Source organism: Larus michahellis, chromosome 3 (genome assembly GCF_964199755.1).
Source record: "Larus michahellis chromosome 3, bLarMic1.1, whole genome shotgun sequence".
Lineage (NCBI taxonomy): Eukaryota > Metazoa > Chordata > Aves > Charadriiformes > Laridae > Larus > Larus michahellis.
Genome location: NC_133898.1, coordinates 105,255,967 through 105,268,756, shown reverse-complemented (window position 1 = coordinate 105,268,756; position 12,790 = coordinate 105,255,967). Strand labels below are relative to the sequence as shown.

Here is a 12,790-nt window from a genome sequence, read left to right as displayed (position 1 = left end):
AAGAGAAATACATTAGAAGATCATGGGGAAAAGATACACGGTGTCCGATGATTCATGCATTTAAATCCATTACACTGTCTCTCATATGATTCAATAGGGTAGATTTGTGGCAATGATTTAACTATTGACTCACTGATACTTTGACTCATCTCTCATGCTGAAAAGTCCAGTCAAAACCATAGTTTCAAATTCCAGCAACCATTTTCTAAGAAGTTTTGTCTCATGGAGAACACTAGTCAGTGACCCTAACCACGTTCTTATTAATAAGATTAAGAACTAAACTTCTGTCTGATTGAGTAGATCAAAACCCTAGTATTTGAAGGGTATTAGTATTTGAAAGTATTTGAAAAGTACTAGAGTTTTGTGTTACAGCACTAAGAATAGGACATAACCTGCAATAGTTATACCTTTTTTGTTTGGTAGCATTATGACAGCTATACAACCAAGCGCAGGGAAGAAAGTAAGACAAAAAGTTTTAGACTGCATGTACTGCTGTCCCACTCTCTCTCAGGATGAGAAGAACCAAGTAATCTTTGTCCCCTGATGCTGTGTATATATAGTCTATGGGAAGACAGTATTTTTGCCCAAGAGATTTCATCAATTGTTTGGCCAGTGTGGTGACAGCAAATTCTCAATGCCTACATAGAAAACATAGTACTAGAGTCCAGTTTGTTAGCACTGATTGTGATCAGCACTTAGGCGGGATGAATTATCTTCAGGAGGTATCCCTTTCTCTTGATAGTAGAGAGTGGTACTTTTTCTAATCCAAATGTTCCCTAAATTTGAAATGGATGAATTTGGACTTCAACAAGTCTTGTTTGATCACCAGCATTTTTATTTTTTTTTCAGAGGTGGAAAGGGTCAGAAACGTCTCATTAAATGTATAACTGTGGAAATACCATGGTTTATGTTCCCTGGCAATCAAGAGGGAAAACCACATCCTGGGGTGCATCAAACACAGTGTAACCAGCGAGTCAAAGGAGGGGATTATCCTGCTGTATTCAGCATTGGTGTGGCCTGACCTTGAACACTGGTGTGCAGTTCTGGCCCCACAATTTAAGAAGGATGTGAAGTTCCTTCAATACATACAGAGGAGGGCAACAAAGTTCATGAAAGGGCTGGAAGGCCTGCCCTATGAAGAGCAGCTAAGGACTTTGGGTTTGTCTAGTCTGGAGAAAAGGAGGCAGAGAGGCAACCTCATCACTCTACATCTTCCTGAGGAGGGGAAGTGGAGAGGGAGGTGCCGATCTCTTCTTCCTGGTATCCTGGATGCGTGGGAATGGTTCAAAGCTGCACCAGGGGAGGTCTAGACTGGACATCAGGAAGCATTTCTTTACTGAGAAGGTGGTCAAACGCTGGATCAGGCTTCCTAGAGAGGTGGTCGATGCCCCAAGCCTGTCAGTGTTTAAGAGGCATTTGGACAATGCCCTTAACAATATTCTTTAGCTTTTGGTCAGCACTGAATTGGTCAGGCAGTTGGACTAGACGATCGTTGAAGGTCCCTTCAAACTGAAATATTCTATTCTAAGTTTATATTGTGGCAGTATTGGAGATTACATAAGGTTTTCCAGTTGTCTTATTTGACCTAAGATCCTTGTGAATACAAAATTTAACAGAAATGAAAATATTTTAAAAACCAAGAAAATTAGGAAAAAAAATGAGTATGAGTTATAACCTTAAAAATAGAATACATACATTTCCTTTATATTTTCTCTATGTATACGTTTTTTTAACGAATTCATTGCTTCTGTCTGTGAAGATAGGATGTGACACAATCCCATCTTCAACGCACCCCCACTCTAGAAAGACAGGGAGGAGCCATTGCAAACAAACAAACAAACAAACAAACAAATGAACAAACAGAGACAAATCTTAGCTTTATTCCTGTAAATCTGTGAGTTTTGCCAGTGATGTCAGTGAATCCAACATTCAACATAAAAATTGTACAACTTGGAAACTGCAACTGTGAGTGGAAGTGGTTGAAAAAAAAATTGCAGGAGTGATTTATAATTATATTTTGCTGTTTGTATATTTTTGATTGGTAGATGGGGACTGTCAGTCTGTGAGAAGAGTCTGTTCTTGATATATGTTGTTGAATGGCAGAAGTCAGAAAGATGATGCAGAATGCTGATTCCTAGAGCACTGACGTTTAGTAACTGTTTTAACTCCAAGGTTAATGCAAAGCACCGACTTCCACTAACGGGGACAGATCCGCAGGAATTAATACCTTGAGATTTGAGACGTGTCATTCTTCTTTATTCTTAAGGCCTTATTTCTTTTTAGTTGACATTTCCAATCTTAAGGAGTCAGTTTGTATAACATTATTTAACACACTCTTCAAATATCTTTGCCGTATTTGTTGTCAAAAGCCTTTTACCTACAAAGCTAAATGTAAGCATGCTAGAATCTAGTTCCTGTTCTCCTACAAAACACCTCAGTTTTGAAGCCATTGCTAATAACCCCTTTTGTTGTGTTGGGTTGTATTTCTAGCTTTCTTACTGTTTTATTCAATGATCTTTAATTATCAACTTCTATGTTTTTTTCTTTTCTTTACACTTCTTTTGTGAAGTCCACCTTCATTGTGGTGATACAGTTTCTTGAAAAAGAAACTAGAAAATGTTTAAACCAAACCAGTTTCCATTCTGTGGAAGAATATTGAAGCAGCCTCCACATTCTAGATTTTTAACTGTCAGGAAGTGTTGTGCATTCAGGGCCTACTCCTACAGAGTTAATATCAAGGGAAAGTTATTACTGAAAAGGACAGCTAAGGTCCCTCTACTATAAAACTGGACACAAAATTATGAAAATCCTTTTATGTAAGCACACAAGTACTCATCCTTTTATCTGACAGAGGGCCAGAGTTGTCTTTGCAGAGTCAGTTGGAGCTGGTTTCCCTTGAGTAAATGGAAATACCTTGCTTACTTTTTCTCCTGAAGGAGACTGAATGCAGTTTTGTGAAATTACTTCTTTTTATTCAAGGTTATTTTTGATTTAAGATCATGATGATTTCTTTTAGAAAAGCTAAGTAGTGTATTTCTTACAGAATATTTTGTCAGACAGAAGAAAACTCCCTTTTTAAAGTAATTTTCGGTAATTGATAGGCAGTTCTTCTCCGTAATGATTCCTTAAAATTTATTCTTTTACTTTTTAATAAAAATGGAAATTTTGGAGGGGGTAAGGTTGAAAGCTTTTCCTAAAAATACCAAAGGTGAGGACATTAGTGGTCTAAAGCTTCGTAAAAATAACCCTAATAGATTCCCTGTCTCTGTGAGTAATGAGGTCCAGCATCTGTTTGCTTTTGAAATGCCATTCATTTGGAGTAAATATCAAGCTGGAATAATCACAAAAAAAACAGGAGACAAAAAAGTGCTATTAGATCGTTTTGGTCATCTTCCAGAAACTGTAATGTTGTTCTCTAATGGAAGTTGTCCAAGAATGTGTCAACTCGCTTTTAAGTGTCTGTCATTTCCACTTGGGAACTAATTCCACTGGCAGCTAAATTGCTTCATTGTAGGGATACTTTTTCTTCATGTTTTCTTTCCTGGACTTCTTCCCCCTTTTCTATCTATAGACTAATATATGACACTTCATTTTCTCTTTCTGCTTGGTGTTTCAGCCCTACGAACATCTAGGTCATTAGTGTCTACATATTTTGACTTACTCTTTTCTCAATTTGTCACACAAATACCTGTTACTGTTGGGTTTTTTCATTCCTTGCAGAGACTTACCAGATCTAGTGTAGTGCTCCAGTCATACCTTGTATACTTCTTTACTCAAAATGTTCCTGATCTTCCCTATTTTTAATCCCAGCTTCTTAGGTTTTCTTTCTAGTGTTGTTGACACACCTAAAGCAGACTCCATGTCTAATTTGCTGCTCACTATCACATCAATCAGCTTCCAAGGCCTTGGCTTCCCTGGAGACACTGTAAATCTCTGATTATCCTCAACCAGTCGGGATGCCATTGATTAGAAACACGTAGCTTAGACAGGTCTACTTTTGGAAAAATTGGTAATGACTACATTGGCTGTATGAACTACAGGATCTCAGGAACACCAACTGTCAGAAAAAGAACTGTAGGAGGAGATACAATATTGACTATATTAAAGAAATTATATCAGCAACAACTCTGAAAGTGTCATAGTTTTTACAAAGTAGTGACAATCATTTAATAATTCTCATTCATTGATTTTAACTAATAGTCAAAAATACTTATACCTCTCAAATTCATGAACAGATTCCCGTTTATTTTCTTTAAAGATTACTTTCTGAAAGCAGATAATGTCAACAGGATTTCCTCTTCTACTGAATCATTTTCACTTACAATGCCCAGCACAAAAGGGTTCTGTTCCATAATTAAGATTCCAAAGCAGTGGTGTTTTACAAGAAAAATTAACTAAAGTGTCATTTTCCGTTCCAATCTATTGGTCCCGAAACCAGCTCTTGCTCCAAGTCATAAGGGAATATAAAAAGCAGCCCAGATTAGTTTAACAACCTTTTTAGTACAATACATTCCTGGTTTAATTTTGTTCAACTAAACCATAGCATGTATGATTTTGTGCTATGTTGTGAAAAACTAATATATATCAGAACTGTAATTTCCATGTTGTTTATTATGATAATTTTACCAGCTTCTCTAAAATCTTTGATTTTATCCCTGGTGGTTTAAGATGGACAGAATCCCAGTCTTTCAGTCTGTAATGTCTTAATTCTGTCCTCATTTATTCTGAAATCATGTGTAGTTGTGGAAGCTGATAGAATGGGAGGCTGATTCCCATTCTAATACTTTATTCACTGTATATTTCCTAATAATTTCCGGTCTTCTCCTTTGCTCATCTCATGCTTCAGTAGGCAATTAATTATGTCGGGGTTCTATTTGAGATTCAGGCAAGTGCGATGTGCTAGATATCCAAATTCTCATCACAGAGACAGTGATCTAGTCAACAAAATCAGTGGAGACTGGAAGGCAACTCAGCTACAATTGCTCATGGGTCCATTAGTTGCCCCCACACAAATATTTGGTGCTACCAGAAGCGCGAAGAGCTTCCCACCTGTCTGTGGTTCCAAAAGGATGTGGATGTCTCACAGGGCCTTTGTCACCTCTGCCAGAAACATGTGGATCTCTCAGGCACACTAAGGCATCTCAAATAGCCCTAGACACCTGCATTTAGGCAAGTGAATGGATCCCGATGTCCTCTGCTTGCTTCTATGGGACACATACATTTCTTAATCTTGAACTAAATCCTACAGTATTTTACTATCAGAAAAAAAGACAAATTCTAATTCCAGTTCTGATATTAACATTTACATTAAGGATAATAATGCCAATGTACTGCTTAAATCTCAGAAGAGACCAGTAGAAAAGTAGCACACTGTATTTACCACGTTTTTGAAAATATTAAAGGAACTATTATGTATTCTATTTTTCCACAGTATGCCAAAAGCAAAAATTTTGTTGATTAATAATATCTCTGTACTACTGGTGCCTTTCATAATCTGTACAGACCTTTCACTTTTCTGGGACAGAAGTGGGTGATATGGGTTTCACATTTAAACCCCAATGGTTTATTTAGCTCCTTTTGGCTTATACTCCTAGTTACTTAATTTTTTTAAGATTTTGGTTTAGAAGATTTTGAGCGACCAACCAACACTTTCTCTGAACTGCTACTCTGCAGGGAAGATGATCTGGAATGTTATCACTTCCCACTGTTGTCATCCAATAATACACCAGGTTACTTTTTACTCCCATAGTGCCTTCCATGAGGGCTCCTTTTTAATTTATTAATGAATAAACTTTTGTAACTAATGTCTATTTTAAAATATGAAATAAATAAAGAAGTCAAATCTCAAAGATTATCCAGATATAGGACATAAGATATTTGTACAGAGTCCTGTGTACGTAGGAAAACATACAGGACATGAACTCTTCAAAATAAGACCATTTTCTGAATTGTTGAAATAAGATGCCATCCAGTTTACCCAGATGCCATCAGCCTAGTGGATGGCTAAGAGTTTTAGAAGGTTAACATTTCCGCTGAATTTATTTACAAATATCTGATCATTTTAACAAATTCCTCTCAGTCAATCTTTGTTCATATTTCAAGGAGTAGTACTTACACCAGCAAGTAAAACAGTAGTTAAGATTCAAGCTGAATTTAATATTAATCATTTATATTGTATATTTCTTTATAACTCAGAAAATTCACCCTCAGATGCCTGGCTTAGCAACAGACAGGATACTTAGAGATTTGTTTTCTCTGAGGAATCTAAACTTAAATTAAGCGTAAAGTGGAAGCTGTGCTTGGATGCAATAATATATTTGATAGGTGCAACTAAGGCATACAATGCAGAATGAATTTATTCCATCAGTAAGGCTGAAATGAAAACTACTGAAGTATAACTCTATAGGCAGGAAAAGGGAAAAAGAGAAATTGCAAACATCAAATGCAATACTTATGCTGAGAAATCTACTTTAGAAAATTGAGAAATCTATTTTAGAAAATATGTCCTCCTTTCCTAAAGATACTACTTCAAAACCACTTTCCACCTAGGAGTTTTTTGAAAGAATTGCTTCCTCCTTAGAAGTTATATTAGTATGAATGAGCCAAGAAATCCCCAGAAATGCTCTTGATGGAGCTGGCATTCATTCCCGGAGGCAAGATGTCAAATCAAACTGGCATGCGGCTACAAGCACTGCATCACTGAGCAATATATAGAGAGTGTGGTTCACAAAACAACAGCTGTTTCCCTTACAGCTGAATGCTTTTTCAGACTGGGAGAAGTGTGTTAGCCAATGAGAATTGACGAATCCCAGCCAGTGTTTGCAACAAGCCTGAACAAACAAGTGCCAAGTTTTAGGAAAGTCTTGGTAAATGGGCCTAGGACCTCATGCCACAGCTGCTGCCAGGAAAGGTCATCTATGAAGATGACACTCCGTTCCACATTTCCTGCTATGTCCTGCTCCTGATTCATGCACTAAACCCAAGACTGGTTTTAATCAGTAAACAGTAAATTGACCTTATTATCTGCTCTTTAGGCTGCAGTCATAAAAAAAAAAAGGGAAAATGACTTGCCCCATCACATTCTATTAGTATAATTTGTTATTAAACTGTTACACAAGCTCTACACATTGAATACAAAATTTGATAATTCATAGAACTGTAGACAAACTGAGGCTGGAATTTGTTTGGTCCAACTCTCTGTGGCCTAAATTGTTTGGTCCAACTGCTCTGTGCCCTCTGTGGCCAGTGTCATTTAGATCAAGTCGCTCAGATCATTAAATACATTAGGTTAGCAGGGATCTCTGAAGGTCATCTAATTTAATCCCTCAGCTCAAAGCAGAGCCACCTTCACAGTAAAGGTTCATGGGGCTTCTCAGGTTGTGTTTTGTGTATCTCTCAGGACAGATATTCCACAACCTCTCACTTCAGTAGTGCCTAACCATGCTTGTAAAATACTTTTTTCTCTTATGTCCAATTTAATTTCCCTTACTAAAAAAAGTGACTGTCATCATCTGACCATTGGCTGTGCATGTATCAGGAGGGTCTGCTCTGTCTTCTCTATAAGTGCCCTTTGTCAAGCAGAAGACAACAAATAGATCTCCCCTGAGCCACCTCTCCTGAGGCCTGAAAAAAGCCACCTCCCTCTGCCTCTCCTTGTGCATCATGTGCTCCAGATCCCAAACATTTCAGTGGACTCCTGCTGGTCTTATTCCAGCCTGTCAATGGCTTTCCTGTATGGGGAAGCCCAAAACTGGGCACAGTGCTCTGGACACAGAATGGCAGGTCCTGAATAATGGGGATTAGTCACTTGTCTTGACCCGCTGGCTGCACTCTCGTATACTTTAATTTAATGTATTTTAATTTAGAGTATCTGGATGAATGCCCATGGGCATGGATTACTGAGTAAGCAGCTCTTTTTTCTAAACTGTAAGATCACATGCGAATATGTCAAGTACCTCTGTTTGTATCCGACCATGATGGAACAAAACGCGGGAAATTAAATTCATGTCTATGTTATAGACAAGGATAAGAAAGGATCCTTTTCCGTTTTGATTTCTAAGTTTTCTTCCATTTAGAAACATTTCTGAGAATCAATAAATTCCTATCAGTATATGAAACTAGAAGTTGACTCCTTTTTTAGAAAATAACAAATGTTAGAAAAATATTTAATCATGGAAACGTGAGTCTGCAGAAACTGGTTGTCATCCTGCAGAAACAAGTGGGAGAGATAATGTGTGGTACTGAATGCAGGCATACCTGAATATAAATTCAAGGCAATTTTCCTCTGCCTTTAAGGCTGATGTAAATATTGGACTTTCACACTGCAGCTGATGTAATTTTTTTTAGTCAAATGGTCATGAGGAAAAAAGTAAATCTGAATCTGATATGAAATCAGTTAGCCTATTATATTTTTTTAATTAATTTTTTTTTTAATTTGTGACCATGACAGATTGTATCTGAAATATATTCCACAAAGAAATGGCAAAGATTATTAATAATCCCTGAACTTTCATGTGGTAATTCAAAGAAAAAGCATCATGAGGCCTTTTTAAAAAACAATTACATTCAATGGTCATTATGACCAACATTGTTTTTGTGATTCCTTGCATTTAATGAGCAGTAGCTACAATTTGTGCTTGCAACTGTAATCCAGACTTCACCTCTGCTAGTCACTGATTTGTCTTGTTTTTTTTTCCCTTTGGCTGGAAATGCAGGTGTTCCATATACATTACGGTTCACTGTTAACAAGGAAGAGCTGATGCCACTGCGGATGTTCAAATTTTTTTACAAAGATGACACAAAATTACTAATTTCCCAATTCACAGCATGGGATTTTTCATATTTTTGCTGCCTACCTTTCAAAGTGAATGGAGCACTGCAAATACAGCTCAAACACGTGGCATTGGTGGGATATAAACTCATAAACACCCTGTCAATGGCACTCTGTATGTTCTAGTATTAACTTTATACTGTGGAAAAAACCTGTACAAGTTCACATCTTTGGTTTTCTGTTTATTTGTGCCCTTTTATAGGCACCCAAGTATCATGACCTGTGAATAGTAACTAGACAAGCATTCATGGTACAAGCGCAAAACAAGACAGAGCTATTTAAGCAATCAGTAGACATACCATATAGACCTAGCTACCTACGGTGCGCAGTGCAGCTTTTGCTCATTGAACTACATCCAGATGATGGGCTTGAAACTTCTCCTGCTTAACAACTCAGAGGACTGTGCAGCTCAGCTGTAACACAATTATGAAAGTCCTATCACCTGTCAGGCAGAGACAATCTCTTGTGTGGTTTCAGGGATATTGCTGCAACATTTAGCGTGTCCTCAAAGATGTCAAAGAAACATCAAGTAAGCTTACAAGTCATCCCCCGCACTGTGCAGTAAAACAGATTAGGTTGTCAACAATTTAATTTGAGCTGAGAAAAGCTGGGGACATTTTCAGTCCCAACTCACCAGCTATTTTTGTAAAGGTGTTGAATGAGATCTTTGACAAAAATGTTCCTAGGGATCTTCAGATGAATTGAAGAAATGTGTTCACATAAACACCAATGCTCCTACACAGTTCAGTTCAGTTCAGCTGGCAAGCTCTCCAGGGGAGAGATTCTGTCAATGAAAACAGGTGTTTGCAATGACAAACTAAAACTACATTTGCGTTAAGTTTTTGTAGTCCCTAATGGCAATTTGGTTTGTGGCTAGCAAGATACTTATCTTCATTTTCATCAGCAGCAGAGTTATTTAAACATGGAGGCATCTATCAGTCATGCTTTGCTCTGATACTGGTATTAGGACAACTGAGACAAGTTTTCTTTTCTGGTTGCGTGTTTAAAGCTACCAAATATGAACTTATGCATCAAAGGTCTCACTAGCACCATCTCTTGTAACAGGTGGGGAGCACTAGCTGACAAAAATGGTCAGAAACAGAAGTTCTGGGTAAGTGAATCCTTAGCACTGTGTTTTGAGGCAGAAGAAAAAAATATCTACAACACAGATTATCTGAAAACAACTTCTTCCCTTTCATTCACTTTCTCTGTGTCTGGTTTTTTTTCCTTCACCTTAAAGTGTCCTGCCCTTTCTGGCAACTTTTATCATGCTGACCCTTGAACTGCAACGTCATCTACCTCAATTTCAAAGCCTGTTTCATCTGATCTCCCATCTATATCTGTGTTTTTTCCTACACTGTCTTTTCTGTCTCAAATCTTACTCAAAATCTTAAATGTTATTCAGATTTCCCATGAAGACTCAGTTCTTTTTGATGCCTGCAAATAAGTAATATTATTTGCTAAAACATTCAGAAAAGCAAGCTACCTATTTAAACGTTAGCATATGCTATCAAGCTATCAGAAAAAAAAATAAACATTGTCTTTCAGCCATTTAGAGTAAGTCAAATTTATCTCTTTGATTATGATTAACAGCTCATCTCATTCCTGTGTTCAGCAGAAGGTAATTTGGAGTTTACATAGCTGATGGCAGGGTTTATGGTAGGTAGTTTCACTGACATTTAGGGCAAAACTTCTGCCGACTTCATTAGAAACTAAATTGCTCAGTATATCAATAGCTACCTAAATGAAACCTAATTTATTAAAAGTCAGTTTTTTTGTATCTTGGGTATCTCATTAACAGATTAGTTGTAATTGGAAGTTTGATCACTGTTGTTTCGATGTCCACTTTCTCCAGACAATAGTTGAACTATCTAATGATTTCAACTTCAATTTATCAAACTGCCTTATAGAAATGGTATTCCATTTTTATTGGCCCTGGTTTTGGAACTGAAATTTTGATCAAAAAAAAAAAAGGTACAAATGATTATAAATCAGAAAAATATGCATTCTGATTCTCAGTGTACCAAATCTGAGAAACTGTTTCTTAAAAAGGAAACTAACACAAAAGATTCATTTTGCATTTTAATCCTTGCATTTTTAAATACTGCTTTAAAATTAAAAATTGATATTTTTTCTTCTTTGTTTTTCTGTAGATTGCTGCAAATTCATGGGGAAAATATTGGGGAGAAAACGGTTATTTTAGGATTCTACGTGGACAAAATGAGTGTGATATCGAGAAGCTAATTTTAGCTACTTTGGGACAGCCATAGTCTTCTACTCTAATTGTATTGTACCGTACTCTGCTTTATGTATCTATTCTTTCCATTGTTGCATATTGAGTCTTTCTAGAGAAATAAAAGCGTCTTCTCTGTAAGTTACCTTGCTTTCTATTATGGCTTATTAAGGCTTCCTGAGTCGAACAAGCCGCAGCCATCACAAGACTCTCAGATCTTACCTGGTACAAACACTCTTTTATACTAATAGCAAGTCGTACCCAGGACTGCTGGAAACCTTGGTGTCACAGAGCAGGAAGCTCCCTCCTCTGTTATTTACATCTAGTACTACTTCCATCTCACTACTAGTTTGTTATATTGCTTAATGGTTGATTCAACAGTGCCTGAAATAAATGGAGTTACATCGTTAGCATTAATGTCTTTACAGTACATACACTGGTCACAAATCACGTTAGAAATATTATGCGCTCTTCCACACAGAATTGTCTCAGACAGCTCATGGTCATACTGGATAAAAAGTTCCAAAGAAATGTAAAGAGAGTTCTGATCCTGTTGCAGAATAATTATTTCCTATCCTAGCTTAGGTAAATTGTATCTATCATCTCTTCCAGGAAATTAATTTTTTAGTAGTAGACTTCACAAAGATGATGCATTTAGAGTAATACAACAATTACTTGCAGTGAAACATCATATTCCTGTTCCCACAACCACAATTAAAACTGTACGATTTTAATAATTTGTTTAATTAAAGGAAAATAAAGAAGAAAATGTAATTTCTCCTCAATTAAGTCTAGACTACACTAATTCCTGAACTGCTTGCCTTCCACTCACTGTTTAACCTGGGAACAGGCATGTGCCACCATTCCCAAAAGCTGTTTCCGATGGATAAAGATGGAAAAGACATTCTGTTGTTTGTCTCCACTAGTATCAGCGGGGTCATTAGCGCAGAGAAGACACCCACAGCCCCTGCACTCCTAACGCTCCCGGAGCTGCTTCTGTCTGAAGAGAAAGCCTTAATGGCACGCATCCCCTCCTATCAGCACTGCTACAAGTCTTGACAGGCTTGAGGACTGTTTTGCTTATTTGTTAATTAAAATATGGTTATTGCAATGATCAATATAAGAAGAAATTAACTACTTTCCACCCCTTTTAGTTTCAGCTAATCCAAAGGCCAGATGCCAACAGGAATCCTCAGTCATAAAATTATCTGTGAAAGAAACAACGCTGGCATGTTAAATAGGTGAGGAAAAAAGCTGCCATGAAATTCCAGTAAACAAAGAATTTCCAGTGAACAAAGAATTTCCCGTGACACCTCCAGTGTCTTTAGTGCTGTGTCTTTTATGCTTCAAATGTCATCAGAAAAGGAGTAATAGCTTTTCCTTCAAGAACTTTTCATGGTGGTGGTATACAATAGATGTCCTTGCCGCTGAAATAATGTCTCTTAAACTAAACCTGGGTCACAATTTAGGTTGCATCACTACTGAAAGAGCTATTATTAAAATGTTAGTATCATACTGCCGTACAACACGCACTTCTGTGGCCTCTAGTGTCATAAAATAAACCGAATTTAGATACAAACCCCTTTATCACTTGGAATTTATAGCAAATCATAACACAAGCAATTTTAGAAGAGCTAAGTGCTCTGAGAGAAGAAGTAACTTTTCTAGGTTTAGTGAGATAAACCAGTACTTGAGAGGAAAGTGTACTGAGACATCTACACAGCTAC

General features: G+C 37.1%; 1 protein-coding gene across 2 annotated transcripts in view; it reads left to right on the top strand.

Moving 5' to 3' along the window:
* Window positions 1-11,846, top strand: part of TINAG (tubulointerstitial nephritis antigen) — a 47,928-nt gene extending 36,082 nt beyond the window's left edge. The window contains exons 10-11 of one of the 2 annotated variants that reach the window (XM_074578351.1): window positions 9,896-9,941; window positions 10,984-11,846. In XM_074578351.1, coding sequence (XP_074434452.1) covers window positions 9,896-9,941; window positions 10,984-11,100 — 163 coding nt within the window. In that variant the 3' untranslated portion in view covers window positions 11,101-11,846. The remainder of the gene's footprint in view (window positions 1-9,895; window positions 9,942-10,983) is intronic. The other variant, XM_074578352.1, reaches the window with a different exon arrangement.
* Window positions 11,847-12,790: the final 944 nt, after the last annotated feature.